Raw genomic sequence first — 19,794 nt, forward strand, 5'->3', positions numbered from 1 at the left:
GGGGGGTCTTTTACAAACTCAAAGCTGTAAGGCAAAAATAAAGCAATGGAAAAATTGCAGGGCTTGGAAGCGATGGGGTTAAAAGGTATACTTGGGTATAATGCTGTTAACAATATTTGTACATAAATGGAGGATGCTTCAAAAATAAATGAGACACACCTGTTTGGCATTGTTGACACACTGCATGTACTGGCTAGCCAATACAGAGCAGCTCAGCGTCTGCTGGGGATTCTGCTGATAGCACTGGAGAATTTGAGCTTGCAGGTCAGCACATACTGGATGGGATTCATATCTCCTGGACAAAACAAAAAGAAAGACCAGGTTAACAATTTAGGAATTCCTTAAAAAGTGTTATTAAACCCACAACCGTAAAATCAGTCTTGTATATGCAGTAAAACATTTTGTAAAAATGCTGTTTGATCCTGTATTCTCTGATCCCCCCCTCCTTCCACTGTCCCCTAACAATCTCCTGATAACACAGAGTCTATGGAGTCGGGCTGCAAATGCCCAATTTGGTGTGTATTGCTAGAGAGGTTTTTCTTTCTTGGGTGGATGCATGCGATCAGCACAGGGCCAATCAACACTGTTCAGACAGAGGGTAAGGGGTCTTGCAATCTCAAAGTCCGAAAATTCCTCCTACAAGTTTTAATCAGTGTTTGGCTGGACACTGATAGAAGTCACAAGATTACTCTAACTGCTAATGAGAAAAGGTATTTAGCAGTTTATATTTACTAAAATAATTGCATTTCCATTTTCTGTGTACTGTGGGAGACCAAATATAGTGAACGCAGGGTGCTGGGCTTAGTAACACTTTACATTTTGTAAATACAATTGATGAACATGCGAGTAAAAACTCAGTGGAAAAAAATGCAACAGCTTGTAGAATTTAAAGTAGTTCTAAAAAGGTAACATTTTTTTTTCTAAGTTAAGGTTTAAGATAAAAAAAAAAAAACTTTTACTAGTGACTCTCCCCCAGCCCCCCTAAATACTTACCTGAACCCAATCTTGGTCCAGCGCTGTTCCTGTCTGCAGCAGCTATTCTCCTGGCTTTGACAGACTTGCCTCAGAGAAATGGAAGCAATTGGCTCCTGCTGCTGTCAGTCAAAACCTGTCAGCAGAGAGCGGGGCCTGAATTGATGCAAACAGCCTGGCGCATGAGTGTCCCTGTGGGAAGCAGTTTCCTATGGGGGCACTCGATGGGGGGAGAAGACCCCGGAGAAGGAGGATCCAGGCTGCTCTGTACAAAACCATTGCACAGAACAGGCAAGTATGACATGTTTGTGTTAAAAAAAAAAAAAAAAGGCAAACTTCACAATCACGTTAAACACGATACAAACATCAGTAAATTAGTGCACACCCTTTCTATCAATGCAGAAAACTACAGCTATAATTTAGAACAATGATAAAATGCTAGATCACCAATTTTTATTGTTGCGTCTCATTACTTCCAGTCCTGATGAATACACAGGATGTATAGGGAATCCCCCCCAAAGTGGACACAGGCAGAAATTAAACGTCTTCTACACTCTATTAAAACCTAATGTTACAAGATCTCCCTGTGGAGATATAATCCCTATTCCCTGCCCTGGTCCACACACTTAGGAAAAATCTTTTTTTTTTATTTAGAATTGCAAGATAGTTTTTCTGAAGAAAGTAGCAAAAAAAATAAAATTATGAGTCTCACATCAAATGCTCCCTTTCCCCATCTTTCCCAAAACAAAAAAATTATCCTTTCGAAACTTAAGTTCTAGATGGCATATAATGCAAATAGTTGAACAACATTATTTTACAGAATGCCAGAGGTGACATTAGCGGAGACCCACACATCAACGTTCCTGACATGTAATAAATCAAATGAGCTTTCTCATTCCACAGTCAATACCCATTTCAGTCCCTTGACATCCTGTCTGCTTATGACTAGCACTCATTGTATTTTCATACGCTCCCATATCCATTTCCAATCTCTTTAGGCACTCCAATGTGATATTGATGAGCATCAACAGAAATGGCTCCAGCGACTCCAGCAGAGCCTAAGAATTTTCTTGGATTAGCATACAAGGGAAAGTGCTGGCTTTCTATTGATTTGAGGTATTTGTTATGCTGCTTAATGCACCGTTTTCACTTTTGGGAAAACCTTAAATGAGATTACTGTCAGACATCATACAGCTATAAAACATGTGGCAGGATACCACACAATGCACGCACAAAGGTACTGCAAGCTTTGCTAGTAAATGCTGCTTAGCTGGTAATATTGATTGCCATAATATACAAATTCCCCGGCACCACTAACATACACATTCACTTTACAAGTCAGCTAAATATGGCAAGAGTATATAATTATCTAATAAAAAGAAAGGCAGCTCACTGTAATATGATACTCTGAAAAAAGAATATACAGTTATCAACTTGCTTGGACCACATACATACATTTTTGTACCATTTGTATCATTACCTGAAAGCGAATACTTAGAAGAAAAAAAAAAAAAAACTGATGCAAGAAAGTCATATGCCTTGTACACACGATCGAAATTTCCATCGGGATAAACTCTGATGGATTTTTTCGATAGAATTCCGTTCAAGCCGTCTTGTATACACACGGTCACACCAAATTTCGAACGTCAAGAACGCAGTGAGGTACAACACTACGACGAGCCGAGAAAATTAATTCAATGCTTTCCGAGCATGCGTCGACTTGATTCTGAGCATGCCTGTTTTTTCTCCGTCGGAGAGCCATACAGACGAACGGAATTTCCGATAGAATTTTTTTTTCGTCGGAAAAAAGGACATGTTCTCTTTCTAAGTCCGTCGGAATTTCCGAAGGAAACACTCAGATGGGGCGCACACACACGGTCGGAATATCCGATGAAAAAAATTCTGTCTGACTTTTTTCATCGGAAATTCCGATCGTGTGTACAAGGCATTAGCATACACCCGATTGAGGGCTGTTTGCTTGCATGGTGTTCTGTGCATCCATATGCAGGCAGCCCTATTCATGTCAACAGAGACAGAGAGACTGAATGGACACAGTTGCTGCTTCCAGACACCCGTGTGGTGCAGGTGCATGTCCCCGAACTCACCCAGTCTGTGTTCTACGTAGGAAGTGCAATGGTTTCAATGATCTGGCCAATTGACTGGTTTGAGAGAAGGAAGTCAGTAAACCCCAACCATTGTATAAGACTGCAAACCAGAAACTAAAAACCAAATCTGCATATGTAATGAGCAAATACAGCTGTCCCAAATACACATAAATACAAATTATACACTGAAGCAAGTTTAAAAAACCCTATGATTGTATACTTTAACCACTTAAGGACCGCCTCCTGCACATATACGTCGGCAGAATGGCACGGCTGGGCACAAGCACGTACATGTACATCCTCTTTTAGTGCCCAGCCGTGGGTCGCGGTCCGAAGCTCCGTGACCCGCGCCCCCTAGTGGTTAACTCCCAAACTGCAATTGTCATTTTCACAGTAAACAATGCATCTGTATAGCATTTTTTGCTGTGAAAATGACAATTGTCCCAAAAATGTGTCAAAATTGTCCGGTGTGTCCGCCATGTCGCGGTCACGAAAAAAAAAAAAATCGCTGATCGCCGCCATTAGTAGTAAAAAAAAAAAATTATTAATAAAAATGCAATAAAACTATCCCCTATTTTGTAAACACTATAAATTTTGCGCAAACCAAATCGATAAACGCTTATTGAGATTTTTTTACCAAAAATATGTAGAAGAATACGTATCGGCCTAAACTGAGGAAAAAAAATCTTTTTTTTTTATATATTTTTGGGGGATATTTATTATAGCAAAAAGGAAAAAAATATTGCATTTTTTTCAAAATTGTCGCTCTATTTTTGTTTATAGCGCAAAAAATAAAAACCGCAGAGGTGATCAAATACCACCAAAAGAAATCTCTATTTGTGGGAAGAAAAAGGACGCCAATTTTGTTTGGGAGCCACGTCGCACGACCGCGCAATTGTCAGTTAAATCGACGCAGTGCCGAATCACAAAAACTGGCCAGGTCCTTTACCTGCATTTTGGTCTGGGTCTTAAGTGGTTGTAAAGTCAGAAGGTTTTTTTATCTTAATGCATACTATGCAGAAGCCCCCCTTTAGCACCCGTAATACTTACCTGAGCCCCATCTCTGTCGAGCGATGTCCACGTGTGGCTCAGCCGTCTCTCTCTCTCTCCTGATTGGCTAAGACACAGCAGCAGGGCCATTGGCTCCCGCTGCTGTCAATCAAAGTCAGTTATCCAATCAGGAGTGTGAAGGGGCGGAGCCGAACCATAGTGCCGTGTTTAAACAAACACACGGAGCTGCAGCTTGGCTTGGGTGCCCCCATAGCAAGCTGCTTGCTGTCGGGGCACTCAACAGGAGGGAGGGGCCAGAAGCACAAAAAAGGCACATGAAAAGAGGATCCTGCTGCTCTGTGCAAATCCACTGCAAAAGGATAGGCAAGTATAATATGTTTGTTATTTTTATAGAACAAAATGAGACTTTACAATCACTTTAAGCTCACCGGGTTGAAATCAGATGTGTTTTTTGAAACCTAAACTGAACCCATGTCAGCAAGCCTGCTAAGAAGCGTTCAGTCTACTGGGCTAATGATGTGCAGATATGGCATTCCCCACCCCACAGCCAAGTATGTACCTGCTCCTTGTATATGTACCACTGTGGGCTGGAGAATGCCCTGCCTGCAGATAATTGGCTTAGTACAGGTTGCAACTTCCTGGTGGGCATGATGTTTGTTCAGAGTAGAATCCAAACACATTAAGCTAATCCTTAATCTTTAAACACATTCTCGAAGACCTAATTAACGATTACATTTGCATCTACCTTTTTTTTTTTTTTAAAAACACAGCTTTTCTCTGGACTGGCAAAATAAAATGGGAACTAGTCCAACAATGTCTTAATATTACAAGCTGTGTTGGCAGGAAGCTCTAATTTCTCCTCCATTACAAGTCTGAACGTGGAATAAATGAAGTAACTCAGGATTAATGGTTTCTATGCCGTGACCCTACATAGAACTCATCCTAAAACTGTCAGATGAACCGACCACTTAAACTATTAGCATCCCGTTACCATGGATAATTTCCAGGGCTGTCATGTGAAAGGTAATTATATATTTTAAAGCTAGAAAAAGACAAAGAACTTGATAAATTGACAAAGATCAAGGTGGATGCTTTACACTTCTTCCCTGACTTATAAAACTTACAGAGCTTTTACTTGTTCAGAAACCCAGGTCAGATTATAAAAATGGCACACATGAACAAAAAAACATCCAGTGCTAGCAGCAACAGTTTTCAGGTCGAACAAAAATTCAAGGCATTGCTATATATATATATATATATATATATAAGATTCTTGGTGGGATGCCATTATCTCTGTTACACCAATGGTCAATTTATAAAACGTTGGCTTAAAAGATCCTTAAAATACACAGCTTGTCTAATTTTGACAATTCCTAGTAGCCCACCAGCCTGTCACATCCCAACTGTCTAATGACCAATAATTGGACTATAAGGATATGTGCTTTAAAAAAAAAAAAAAAACGCCACCATGATGGTGTCTTATTACGGAATGCAACAGGCATCGTGTATGATGCAAATAGTGGCCATAAACACCTTCAAAGACGAGAATTTTTTTAAATAAGAGGGACATGGATGAATATGTTTGATTGCTAGGGACAATACAAACAGTTATTTTTCAAACCCTTGTGTAAATAAAACCTAGTGTTAGCTACCTAGGTTTTAGCTAGGCTACTGGACTTAATGTTCCTTGATGTGCCTAGGTCTTCATAAATCAAAAGCCAATAAAAGGCAACCTTTCTTCCAGCTTGGATGACAACTGAAATGAATACTACTAAACGCAGCCCAATATCAGTCTTTACAAATGTGTCCATGACACAGCATACTTTCCACCACATTACTGTTCTGGTAATGCATGCACACAAGACACCCTGCACACAATAGCCTGGAGAGAACACTAATTGCAGGAAGTCAGTAGACGCAAGTAGTCTGTTCTTTTACCCTAAACAGCTTTATGACAACGCACCCTACCAAGTAGACAGTATACTTGTAACTGATGATGCTGCCAAATGGAAAGCAATCATCACATGAACCCTTTGTTATACAGTGCCTTGAAAAAGTATTCATACCCCTTGAAATGTTTCACATTTTGTCATGTTACAACCAGACACATAAATGTATTTTATTGGAATTTATAGGGTTATCCCGATACTAGTATCGGTACCCATACCGAGCATTTGTGCGAGTACTGTCAGCCAGAGAGAGATTAGAGGAGTTTAGAGAAGTCAGTATTGGTCAGTATATAGTGTAGTGGACGGAGCAGTGGTCAGTAGTGCCATCCATCCGTCACTGCCATCCATCCGTCAGTGCCATCCATCCGTCAGTGCCCCCTGTCAGTGCCATCCATCCGTCAGTGCCAACCCTGTCAGTGCCATCCATCTGTCAGTGCCCCCCATCAGTGCCATCCATCCGTCAGCGCCCCCATATCAGTGCCATCCATCCGTCAGTGCCCCCCTGTCAGTGCCATCCATCCGTCAGTGCCCCCTGTCAGTGCCATCAGTCAGTGGCGTCCATCCGTCAGTGCCCCCTGTCATGTCCATTATTAAAATTGTCACATGACATTAAAAAAAAGTATTGGTATTCGGTATCGGCGAGTACTTGAAAAAAAGTATTGGTACTTGTACTCGGTCTTAAAAAAGTGGTATCGGGACAACCCTAGTATTTTATGTGATAGATCAACACAAAATGGCACATAATTGTGAAGTGGAAGGAAAATGATGAAAGGTTTTCAATTTTTTTAACAAATAAATATCTAAAAAGTTTGGCATGCATTTGTATTCGACCCCCTTTTTTCTGATAACCCTAACTAAAATCTAGTGGAACCGATTGCCTTCAGAAGTCACCTAATTAGTATAGAGTCCACCTGTGTGTAATTTAATCTCAGTATAAATACAGCTAGTTTGTGAATCCCTCAGAGGTTTGTTAGAAAAACTTCGTGAACAATGAGCATAATGAAGGCCAAGGAACACACCAGACAGGTCAGCGATAAAGTTGTGGAGAAGTTTAAAGGAGGGTTAAGGTTATAAAAAAATATCCCAAGCTTTGAACATCACACAGAGCACTGTTCAATCCATCATCCGAAAATGGAAAGAGTATGGCACAACTGCAAACCTACCAAGACATGGCCATCCACTTAGACTGACAGGCCGGGCAAGGAAAACATTAATCAGAGAAGCAGCCAAGAGGCCCATGGTAACTCCGGAGGAGCTGCAGAGATACACAGCTCAAGTGGGTGAATCTGTCCACAGGACAACTATTAGTCATGCACTCCACAAATCTGGCCTTTAAGGAAGAGTGTCAAGAAAGCCATTGTTGAAAGAAAGCCAAAAGAAGTCCCATTTGCAGTTTGTGAGAAGCCATGTGGGGGACACAGCAAACATGTGGAAGAAGGTGCTCTGATCAGATAAGACCAAAATTTAACTTTTTGGCCTATAAGCAAAACGCTATGTGTGGCAAAAAAAAAGAGATTTTTAATACAGCTTACCTGTAAAATCTTTTTCTTGGAGTACATCACGGGACACAGAGCGGCATTCATTACTATATGGGTTATATGGAGTACCTTCAGGTGTAGACACTGGCAATCTTCAAACAGGAAATGCCCCTCCCTATATAACCCCCTCCCATAGGAGGAGTACCTCAGTTTTGTAGCAAGCAGTATGCCTCCCAAAATGGTCCTCAAAAAGAGGGGTGGGAGCTCTGTGTCCCGTGATGTACTCCAAGAAAAAGATTTTACAGGTAAGCTGTATTAAAAATCTCTTTTTCTTTATCGTTACATCACGGGACACAGAGCGGCATTCATTACTATATGGGATGTCCCAAAGCAATGCTTACAATGAGGGGAGGGAGAACATCTCCAAGACAAAAGGATTTAATTTAGAGATATACTCAAATCATAATAAATCCAACTTATTTGAGAAAAATAATCTTAAATTTTAAATTTAACTCAAAAAAAAAGAGGAGCCCCCGGGATCCGAGGGTCTCAAACTGCAGCTTGCAGCACTGCCTGCCCGAAGGCAGTATCAGTATTCCTTCTTACGTCCAACTTGTAGAATTTTGTAAATGTGTGGACAGAAGACCAGGTTGCCGCCTTGCAAACTTGAGCCATAGAGATCTGGTGGTGTGCTGCCCAGGAGGCGCCCATGGCTCTAGTAGAATGAGCCTTTAATGATACTGGAGGAGGCAACCCTTTCAAGCCGTAGGCCTGAGTGATTAATTGCTTGATCCACCTAGAAATGGTGGACTTTGCAGCTGCCTGCCCCTTCTTGGGCCCATCCGGTAGAATAAACAGCACATCTGTTTTTCGGATTTTCTCTGTAGCTTTAAGATAGGCCTTCATGGCCCTGACAATATCCAAGGTATGCAGCAACCCTTCCTTTCTGGAAGTAGGTTTAGGGAAGAAGGATGGTAATACCAAATCCTGGTTCAAATGAAAACTGGATATGACCTTCGGTAGGAAGGAAGGATGAGGGCGGAGAACGACCTTGTCCTTATGAAATATAAGATATGGTTCCTTACAGGATAAGGCTGCCAGTTCCGAAACTCTTCTTGCGGAAACTATGGCAACCAAAAATACCAACTTCCTTGTCAGTAGAACCAAAGGAACTTCAGCCAACGGCTCAAACGGTTGTTTCTGTAAACTTGACAGGACAAGATTTAAATCCCACGGACAAAGCGGGGATTTAACTGGAGGTTTAATACGTAAGACCCCTTGAAGGAAGGTCTTAACCAGCGAGTGGGTGGCCAGCGGCCGCTGAAACCACACTGACAGGGCAGAAATCTGTCCTTTGATTGTGCTTAATGCCAATCCTTTATCCACTCCTAGCTGGAGAAAACTTAAAACTCTATCTATGGTGAACCTGCGAGGAAGCCATAGCTTGGACTCGCACCAGCCTATATAGGCCTTCCAGACCCTGTGATAAATCACCCTAGAGACCGGTTTCCTGGCTCTGATTAGGGTAGAGATTACCTTCTGAGACAGACCTCTACCCCTGAGAATCAAGGATTCAGCTTCCAGGCCGTCAAATTTAGATGCCGTAAGGCAGGGTGGAGGATCGGACCTTGCGATAGCAGGTCTGGCCTTAGAGGCAGAGTCCAAGGGTTTCCCACTACCATCCTTAGGATTAGTGAGTACCATGCCCTTCTGGGCCATGCTGGAGCTACCAGGATGACTGGTATGCGCTCCACCCTGATCCTGCGCAGCAGGCGGGGTAGTAACTGGAGCGGGGGAAACGCATAAAGAAGTTTGAACTGATGCCAAGGGCAAACCAGAGCATCGGTTCCGCAGGCCATCGGATCCCTTGAGCGGGACATGAACCTGTCTAGCTTCTTGTTGAGTCTCGATGCCATGATATCCACGTCCGGCACTCCCCATCTTTGGCAGAGTGCTTGAAAGACTTGTGGATGCAGAGACCATTCCCCCGGCCATAGAGTCTGGCGGCTTAAGAAGTCCGCCTGAAAGTTGTCCACTCCGGGAATGAATATTGCCGATATGCAGGGCACATGAGCCTCTGCCCATAGGAGAATCAAGCTCACTTCTCTCTGAGCGGCCTGACTCCTGGTTCCCCCTTGGTGATTTATGTATGCCACAGCCGTGGCATTGTCTGATTGAATTCTCACCGGGAACCCCTGCAATTTCGACGTCCAAGCCCTGAGGGCTAGTCGAACAGCTCTGAGCTCCAAGATGTTGATGGGTAACAGCTTCTCTGGCTTTGCCCAAATACCTTGGCGAGTGGAACCATCCACAATTGCTCCCCAGCCCGTCAGGCTGGCGTCTGTGGTCACTATCTTCCAAGCTACTGGGCTGAAAGACTTTCCCTTCAGTAGATTCTGAGGGTCTAACCACCAACACAGACTTTGCCGGACTCTTGATGAGAGTGGCAACGGGATATCCAAGGCCTGTGGCCTTCTGCTCCATGCTGACAGGATGGCTGCCTGCAGGATGCGAGTGTGGCTCTGGGCGTATGGTACCGCCTCGAATGTAGCCACCATCTTGCCTAGTAGTCTCATACCTAGGCGAATAGTCGGTTCTTTCTTGCTTAGAACCAGTAGGATTAATTCCTTGATGGCTTTGACCTTCCTCAGAGGTAGGAACACCCTTTGTTGTTCTGTGTCTAATCTCATGCCGAGATATTCCAACTGCCTTGTGGGCTGGAATGCTGACTTTTCTCGATTTAGGACCCAGCCGAACCTCTCGAGGTATTGGACCGTGAGGGCCACTGCTCGCTCCAAGCCGGGAGACGAGTGGTCTATGACTAGGAGGTCGTCCAGGTATGCTAGGATCGTGACCCCTTGGATCCTTAGCTTGGCTAGGATTGGAGCTAGAACCTTCGTGAACACCCGGGGGGCCGTAGCCAACCCGAAGGGAAGCGCCACGAATTGGAAATGACGTGAAGCCACCATAAAGCGTAGATATCTTTGATGTGGCTGATAAATTGGAACATGAAGGTAGGCATCCTTTATGTCTATGGACGCCATGAAGTCGTCCTTTTGGAGTGTGGCAGCTGCTGACCGCACGGATTCCATCCGAAATGAGCGGACCCTTAAGTATGCATTTACCATCTTTAGGTCCAAAATTGGCCTGACATCTCCATTGGGCTTTGGGATGATGAATAGGTTGGAGTAGAAACCCAGTCCCTGTTCCAGGACTGGTACCTCTACTATTACTTCCTGGGAAAGTAGATGATCTAGAGCCGATCTTAATGCGGCTCCTTTCTCCAGATCGTTTGGAATCCTCGACTCCTGGAAATGAGGAGGAGGAAACCTTAGGAACTCTAGCTTGTAGCCTGTGGCCACGGAAGACCGTACCCACTCGTCGGGAATGCTGGCTTCCCAAATCTCCGAAAAGAGTCGCAGCCTTCCCCCCACCTTCGTGGGTGGGGGCGCCCCTTCATAAGGTAGACTTGGGGGCTGGTTTTGCTGGTTTGCGAAACCACTGCCTCTTGCCTCTAACAGCCTGTCCTTGTGATCTGCTGTTGAAGCCGAAGTTTGTTCTTGCAGGAGGCCGTCGATACTGCTTGGCATTAGAGGGCCCCTGCCCAGGGGAGGACTGTCGTTTAAACGCAGGCCCCTGAACCTTCTTCTTAGTTGGCAAGAGAGTACTCTTGCCGCTTGAAATGGTCTGAATGTATTTATCTAGGTCCTCTCCGAAGAGCCGTCCTCCATGGAAGGGGAACCCTACCAGGAGCTTCTTGCATGGGGGCTCAGCCTCCCAGCTTTTTAACCATAAGAGCCTTCTCATATGGATAAGGGATAACGATAAACGTGACGCTTGCTGGATAGAATCCTTGATTGCGTCTACCGTAAAACATATGGCCTTAGGGACATCCGAAAATTCTTCTGCCTGCTCGGCAGGAATAAGTTCAATCATTTGCTTAAATTGATCCGATAAAGCTTGAGCGACTCCAATCGCAGCCACGGCTGGCTGTACTACTGCCCCTGCAGAAGTGAAGGAGTTCTTAAGTAGTGCTTCCAAGCGCTTATCAACTGGATCTTTGAAAACCTGTATGTTTTCTACAGGGCATGTTAACGACTTGTTAACACATGAGATGGCTGCGTCTACTGCAGGAGAAGCCCATCTCTTGTAAAACTTTTCTTCCATAGGATACAAGACAGAAAATTTCTTAGGTGGTAAGAAAACCTTGTCTGGTTTGTTCCAATCTTGGAACAAGACTCCCTCCAATAGAGGATGGATCGGAAACACAGCACTGCTTTGAGGCGCCCTCAGTGAGCCCAAAGCTGAAACCGTTGATACCTGGAGATCTGGTACAGGCAGGTTGAATGCCTTATGGACCAAGTCCGTCAAGCCTTGAATCCACCAGCTCTCCCACAGGGAGACTGCCCCAGATTCCTCAGTATCCGGATCCTCGATCCCTGAACCTACTTGGTCCTTGTCCAAGAGGTTGTCCAATTCCCCAGAGGAAAGGACCTCCTCTTCCGAGGGTCCGCGCACGGGTGACGGAGATCTATTCCGCTTACTACCCCGCATAGCTGCGGCTATCATTTCTCCCATGCTTCTCCGCATTTCATTTAAAGAGGTGAGTAACACCTCCTCCGTGACCATCTTAGGGTTGGGTTGACTCGCGTCAGCTCCAGTCCCAGATCCCGATGGCCCAAAGGCTCCCAGTGGGGAAAGCAGCGGCATAGCTCTATCCGAGACCTCAGAATCTGTGGGGGAATCCCCACCTTTTGTACCCTCTGACTTGTTCCTTGATGCCATGGTACAATACCGAGGTACACCTGCTACTTATTGGTACCTGGGACTTATAAATAGTTAAATGCCCAGACACCTGTTTGGGGAATAAAAAATGTTTCCTCTACCCCAGATGACACTTTTTTTTTTTTTTTTTTTTCAAAGAAAAACTTTTCCTTTTTTTTTTTTTTTCAATCTAGGCAAGAAAAAACATTCTATCCCCCTGAGTAGTATTGCCAAAGAAAAGACTATGAGATGGAAAAGAAAAAACAGCCTATTCCTAGGCTAAACCACAATCTTCTGAAGACTGTAGTATTCTTTCTGGCCACTGTGTGTCCTCAGCGCCCCGTGCTTCACTCCAGTCCTTCCTCCCTCAACCAAGTATTTGAATGAGCTGTGGCATCTAAGGAAGGGCCGCCCCTTCCTTAAACCACTGACCCACCCTTCCCCCCCAGCTAAAACGGCGCCAAATGCGTCTATAACACGTGCACGCGCACCGCGCGCGCGCCCGCCGACGGGGGGGGGGTTGGGAGGAAGGGCCTCTCTGTTCCTGCAGCCGCAGGCCTGGAACCCACGAGGAGGTCAGCGTTTTGCCTGCTTTGCAGGCATGAGGAAGAGGACTGGATAGAGCATCGCCTGGAGGCTTGCAGGTAAGCATAGCTCTCTGACACACACATACATTTGTACACAAAAGGCCCCACTCACAGCTTTTCCAACACTACCAGGGAGGTCACTTTTTAAGGGGAATAATAACATATAGAGCCATCCTATCTTCATGATATGTGACTGGTTTGCCAGATGCAATGCATAACTTTTAGGCATGTCCCCTGTGACCTCCCAGAAAAAACTTGCTAAGAGCCAAGTTCCGCAAGTTTTCCCCTTACTTACCTGCTCCATGCCGCAGGACTTTGCAAAGCAAGAGGCCCAATCTTCCCCCATCTCCGTGGGGATGTCTAGACCTTCAGGCCCTGGGAACCTTCTTCTTCCATGAAGGATCCACTGTCCTGGGCCCATACAGCACCCTGGCAAACAGAAAACATTAGGCGCCCAAAGGTTTTCTAAGTTCTGGGCCCAGGGTCCAGCTCTCTTGAAAAGAAAGCATTATGGGCTATACCCCAAGGGTTTGGGGTCCGGTTACTGACCACTTTAGCGCTCAGGCTTTTTTGGACAGAACCGGTAGCTCACCTAATCCCAAGGATGCGGAGGCAAGCTAAACCATGACTAACACCTAAGACACTGGCGAAAAAACTGAGGTACTCCTCCTATGGGAGGGGGTTATATAGGGAGGGGCATTTCCTGTTTGAAGATTGCCAGTGTCTACACCTGAAGGTACTCCATATAACCCATATAGTAATGAATGCCGCTCTGTGTCCCGTGATGTAACGATAAAGAAATAACACGGCACATCAACCTGAACACACCATCCACACCGTGAAACGTGGTGGCAGCATCATGTTGTGGGGATGCCTTTCTTCAGCAGGGACAGGGAAGCTGGTCAGAATTGATGGGAAGATGAATGGAGCCAAATACAGGGCACTCTTAAAAGAAAACCTGTTAAGTCTGCAAAATACTTGAGACTGGGGCGGAGGGTCACCTTCCAGCAGGACAATAACCCTAAACATACAGCCAGAGCTAAAATAGAATGGTTTAGATCAATCATATTCATGTGTTAGAATGGTCCAGACCTAAATCCAATTGAGAATCTGTGGCAAGACTTGAAAATTGCTGTTCACAGATGCTCTCAATCCAATCAAACGATTTTCAAGCCATTTTTCAAAAAAGAATGGGCATATATTTCACTCTCTAGATGTCCAAAGCTGATAGACATACCCCAAAAGACTTGCAGCTGTAATTGCAGCAAAAGGTGGTTCTACAAAGTATTGACACAGAGGGGCCGAATACAAATGCACACCACACTTTTCAGATATTTATTTGGAAACATTTTGGAAAATCATTTATCATTTTCCTTCCACTTCACAATTATGTGCCACTTTGTGTTGGTCTATCACAAAAAAATCCCAATAAAATACATTTATGTTTTTAGTTGTAACATGACAAAATGTGGAAAATGTCAAGGGGTGTGAATACGGTTTAAAAGGCACTGCAAGTACAGAAAATGAGCACATTAATTAATAACAGTGTACTGAGCCCAAAAAGAAAAATCAGACAGACCCTTGCACTACATAGTTATTGGTAAATCTAGATTGTAATGTGCTAAATTCAAATTGAAACCTGCTGTGAGCTTAAAGCGGGGGTTCACCCTAAAAAAAAAAATTCTAACATTACATTGAGCTCACTTCTGACATTGACAGTATGCTGATCTTTTTTTTGTTTGTTTGCCTTACATACTGTTGTATCGTTATTTCCCCTCCCCCGGCTTCCGGGTAGTGAATCCCGCGGGAGTTCCTATACACAGGCTAAGTGATTGACGTATGACAAAAGCTTCCCCCGGCGCATACGGCCGCGTCACGAGTTGCCGAAAGAAGCCGGACTGCGAGTCGGCTCTATACGGCGCCTGTGCACAGACGTTTAGAGCCGACTCGCAGTCCAGCTTCTTTCGGCAACTCGTGACGCGGCCATATGCGCCAAGGGGGAAGCTTTTGTCATACATCAATCACTTAGCCTGTGCATAGGAACGCACACTCCTGTGGGATTCACTACCCGGAAGCCGGGGGGGGTGGGGTGGGGGAGAATAACGATACAATGGTATGTACGGCAAAAAAAAAAAGATCAGCATACTGTCAATGTCGGAAGTGAGCTCAATGTAATGTTAGAATTTTTTTTTAGGGTGAACCTCTGCTTTAAATCTCAAGATTAAAGAAATTGAAAGAATTCTATTGCCACGTAAAATAGCAAAAAATTATTACAACTGTATATCGGTCTTCCTGGATCTTCCACTTTAAGAAAGAGGTGACATCTATGACCTTGTTATTGGAAAATTGAATAAAAGAGACCGCACCCCACGCAAATCCCACTGGTACGTTTATTGTGTTCAGCTTGGTTGTCGACACAGTCCCAGCCCTTAGATCTCACCCCTCTGACACGTTTTGCCCCTCCCAGGGCTTAATCATAGAGGAGCTGGGTGTGAGGGACGAAACACGTCAGAGGAGCGTGGCCTAATGGCAGGGACTGCGTCTATATGTTATGAGAAAGACAAGCTCTTCTGTCCTGTGGAGCAGTGAACTTCCGAAGAGGCAGTTTCTGAGCTTGGAGTGGTGCAGTTTTTCCTTTGGCCTCACAGATCATTGGAAGGAAATGAAAGTTGAGCCGACAGTTGAAAGAGGAACAGAGGTAAGGAAATGTGAAAGATACAAAAGAAACAAATGAGCAACTGAACAATACAATCCTTTAAGAAAAAATAAATAAATAAATGAATCCAGAGTCTGCTCACATGTCCCTAGCTCCCTTAAATCATTAGGCGCTAAAAGAAATTATAAATCAGTAAACGTAGTCACAGAAATGTCTATAGTGGGAAATATAGCTAGTCCAAACCAGAAGTACCTGCATTCTGATTTGCCATAATTAAATCTGTAAATAAATGCAGAGGTTCTGGCTTTGACAACTCTGCACAAAAACGTTATAATATGTAAACTCAGAAAATAAATGAGACACATAGTAAAATAAACCCCTGGACAGGGTCACGCCAAACCACGCTGTTAAGACATGCACTATAACACCTGTCCACATACACCAATACCAACTTTTATTTAAATCAGTGAATAGATTTACATTTATAAAATAATTATGTATGCAAAATATTTGGTAAAACATAAACCCTCAGTAATAGATGACATGCAAATAAGTATCACCAAGTACCAGAAAAGAAGCAGACAGCAGAGCAAGATTATAATGAGAAAAGCGCTCTAATACTGACATTTTGCTCTGATCACTTCATCTTGCTCGCAGTTTCTGCTGGGAAAACAAAAAGGTTAGCACCACTGACCTTCCCTCTCTGCTGCCTGAAAATGCAGTAATAATAATAATAATATAAAAAAAAAGAAAACACAGCGGAAACTGGCTACATGTTTTCATCCAATATCCAGAACCTATACAATAGGAAAATGTCTAGCCCCTAAATCTGCTTATCGCATACAAGAATAATTTCTACAGATACTGATATATATGTATAGTTGTTGCTCTATTGTTCCCTTTCCTTTGGGGGTTGTATCTCGCTTGGACTGTTGGATACATTTTCAGCTTATGGCAGGCTCAGGGTGGAGAACACGGTCTCTGCTTATGACTGGTGGTTCATAGTGACATCTTCCTGGTGGGATAGCTCAGGCGGGTTTGGACTAGTATCTGAACACACCTGAGCGACCTAATGACAGCAATACATTTGCATGCTTTATAATCCATGCATGCAGGAATGAAAACCCCATTTAATGGAAAAACCCCTAAAAGACATATACCGTACGTGTCTATTTAAATAGAAAATTCACAAAAGGAAATGTATTGTTTTTTCCACCATTCAACTACCATATTTTTCGCTCTATAGGAAAATGTCTCTACGTCTTATGGAGCGAATAATGACCAGGCTAACCTAACCCTCCGTGCTGAGCCTGTCACCCGAGCGGCCAAATGATGCATTGCCAAGGCAGCTGTTCAGGCTGCTCTCTGTCTGCTATCTGAGTGACAGGTGGATTGTGATGATGTCCTCACCAGGCACAGGTAAGGTTGCATTACCTGTTTACTGTCAAAAAAGGTTGCATTACCTGGGCACAAGTCGGGCTGCATTTCATGGGCACAAGTCGAGCTGCATTTCATGGGAACTGGTAAATATTTTGCACCATTTGGTTCAGAATAGTTTGTTTTCCTTCTCTAAAACCTAGGTGCGTCTTATGGAGTGAAAAATACGGTATGCCGTTTTTGCATAATGTGCAGACTTCTAGGCCCATTTACCAAGGTAAAGGACAATAAAGCATCAGAGCTATCCACAAATCAGACTTCAGCAACCCTAATTAAATTAAAATTGGACTGGATGCAGACTCATCCCATTCATCCCGGAAGAGCACACAGCAGCAGTAGTTGGAACACTCATCAATTCCCGACTCAACTACGCAAACTCCCTCTACCTAGGTCTACCCAAATACCAGATTTCTCGTCTACAAGTCATCCAGAACACAGCAGATAGACTAACAGGAAAAAAAACTGGAAATCAATCACCCCGGCCTTGAGGACTCTCTATTGGCTATACGTAAAGGATCGGGTTACATTCAATACCCTCTGCCTCACCCACAAATGCACACAAAAAAAGCGCCTCAATATTTATGCAAGAAAATAAAACACTACACCCCTAATCGGGCCCTCCAATCAACAAATCAAAATCTCCTCCACATCCCCAAGTCCCACTACAAATATAAAAGAGAACGAAGATTCGCAGTCCAAGGACCACGGCTATGGAACGCTCTACCCATGAACATCCGTATGGAAGAAAACCATCGGGCCTTCAGGAAAAAACTTAAGACCCACCTCTTCTGAAGGACCTGGATGAAATTGGATAAAAGCGTCATGAGGCGATTCGGTTCGCATTTGTAACGCTATACAAGTTACTCACTCACTTTAAGGATTACTGCACTTCGCACTTCCTAGAGTAGCAATTTGGTGTAATTCTCCATCTAGTTTAATACCAACAATTCCCAATAAATATCCTGTTTTCTAAGAAATGTCATCCCATGTGCATGTAAGAGCCCATTCCTACGGTTGAGTTTTTAAAAACATGTTTTGTACCATTTGTAAAGAACCTGGGAGGATGCCATTACTAAAACCAATCCAAAAAACGCTATGAGACTGACAGTAACACTGATATTCTGACTTCAGTACCTTCTGAGCCACTGATCTGGAACAAGCATACAGCTAATGAAACTACTATGATTAAGCAGACTGGGTGAAGCACATACAAGGGCAGTCATGTTTGACAGGGAGAAAGAATGTCTATTGGACCTGATCTGGCATAAATAAAACTTGTTGCGGATCAGCAAAAAAAAAAAAAAAAAAAAAAAAGAAACAGGAAGAAGTGCAGCTTATGTGTTTGAAAGTATGCATTTACTAAATCAGAATAGTTTCTGAACTTTTGATTTGCAGGCTTGTTGAATGTGCGCATCTCAGAAAAACTGTGGTGTTTGGTTTCTAAGCAGTGGACATCCTAAAGGCCCCTTTTACACAGTCCGGATCTGGTCTGGCTTTCTCAGCAGGGGATCTGCCCACTGATCCCAGCCGAGTGGAGTTGAATGACATGTCTGCCCTATGGGCAGTCTGATGTAAACGGCTGGCTATTTTCACCTGGCTACCCTCTGATCCAGCCAGACAGAGAGGAAAGAATCCTCATCCGTTTGTCTTTGCCGGATTTGGACTGGAGGTAGGCAGGTGTAAATGGACAAAAGTATGTTTGCATCTGTGCTCCATAGAAGAGATGTCATCCTTGCCGGGAGAACACAACAATTATTGCCAGTGGCTATAGCCGCTTGGAAATATTTGCATGCTAAAAATCAGACATGCTGGTTGTACCCAAGTTGACCGATGGATCGACTTTGGTACAATAAGATTGCCCATACATGAATTGACTCTCAGCTGGTTCAGCAGGGATTGGAATCATAATTGTCTGGCTTAGGCATATCTCCCAACCCACGAACATGGGAAACAGGGACACCTTTGTGGCAAAGAACACATGCTGCCACTCCCCAATTATGCATATTGTAAAGAATGAATACTTAGAAAATGATTGGGTAAACCAAGTTTTTTTTCACCACTAATTCTTAAAAAAACTAATTCGGGAATTTAGAGGATAGATGAAAGGTGATGCATTATAGAATAGTTTTGGTAGTTAAAAAATTATAATCGGTCCATACACTCGGACCAAAAAATGAGGGACAGAGGGACTTCATTTAACGACTTCCCGCCCGTAGGTCATCATATGAAATCCTGGACTTGGTGTGGAGATGACTGAATGATAGCTGCAGGCATCATTCAAATATATTTTTTTTCAGCAGGCGATTCCCTGCAAAGTAAAAGCTATCATAGCGGCTGTTTAGCCACTGATTGCGTTTACAGGCAGCGGGAGGGAACACCCCCATGTGATGTATCGCCACAAATGTTAGAGCGTCAGCAATAATTCTAACAGTAGAACTGAAACACTAAACTGGTAACCAGTAGCTTATGGAGATTTCTAAGAACCAACGTTTGAAGCCATTCCACGAGTGCAAATTATACAAAAAAAATTGGGGTAAATATTGTGATTTCTTTTTTTTATTTCATGAAAGTGTTTTTGTACAGAAAAATTGCGTTTGAAAAATAACACTAGAACTGTAACTCTAAACTGGGAACAAGTAAAAAAAAGTGTAGCTTATGGAGATTTCTCTGTACCAAAGTTTGGCGCCATTCCACGAGTGTGCACAATTTTGCAACAACCGCCATTTTATTCCCTAGAGTGTCTGCTAAAAAAAATATATGTAACAGGACCTTTGTCCACACTCCGCTTAAGTGTGTCCATCAATATAAAGCCTCCTTCAGTCTGAAAATTAGAGA

General features: G+C 43.6%; 1 protein-coding gene across 2 annotated transcripts in view; it reads right to left on the reverse strand.

Moving 5' to 3' along the window:
• Positions 1-19,794, reverse strand: part of CHCHD3 (coiled-coil-helix-coiled-coil-helix domain containing 3) — a 197,967-nt gene that overhangs the window by 12,625 nt on the left and 165,548 nt on the right. For both annotated transcript variants that reach the window (XM_040343308.1, XM_040343309.1), the window contains one exon: positions 160-295. In XM_040343308.1, the coding sequence (XP_040199242.1) occupies positions 160-295 (136 nt within the window). The remainder of the gene's footprint in view (positions 1-159; positions 296-19,794) is intronic.

This window comes from Rana temporaria, chromosome 3, assembly GCF_905171775.1.
Source record: "Rana temporaria chromosome 3, aRanTem1.1, whole genome shotgun sequence".
Classification (NCBI taxonomy): domain Eukaryota; kingdom Metazoa; phylum Chordata; class Amphibia; order Anura; family Ranidae; genus Rana; species Rana temporaria.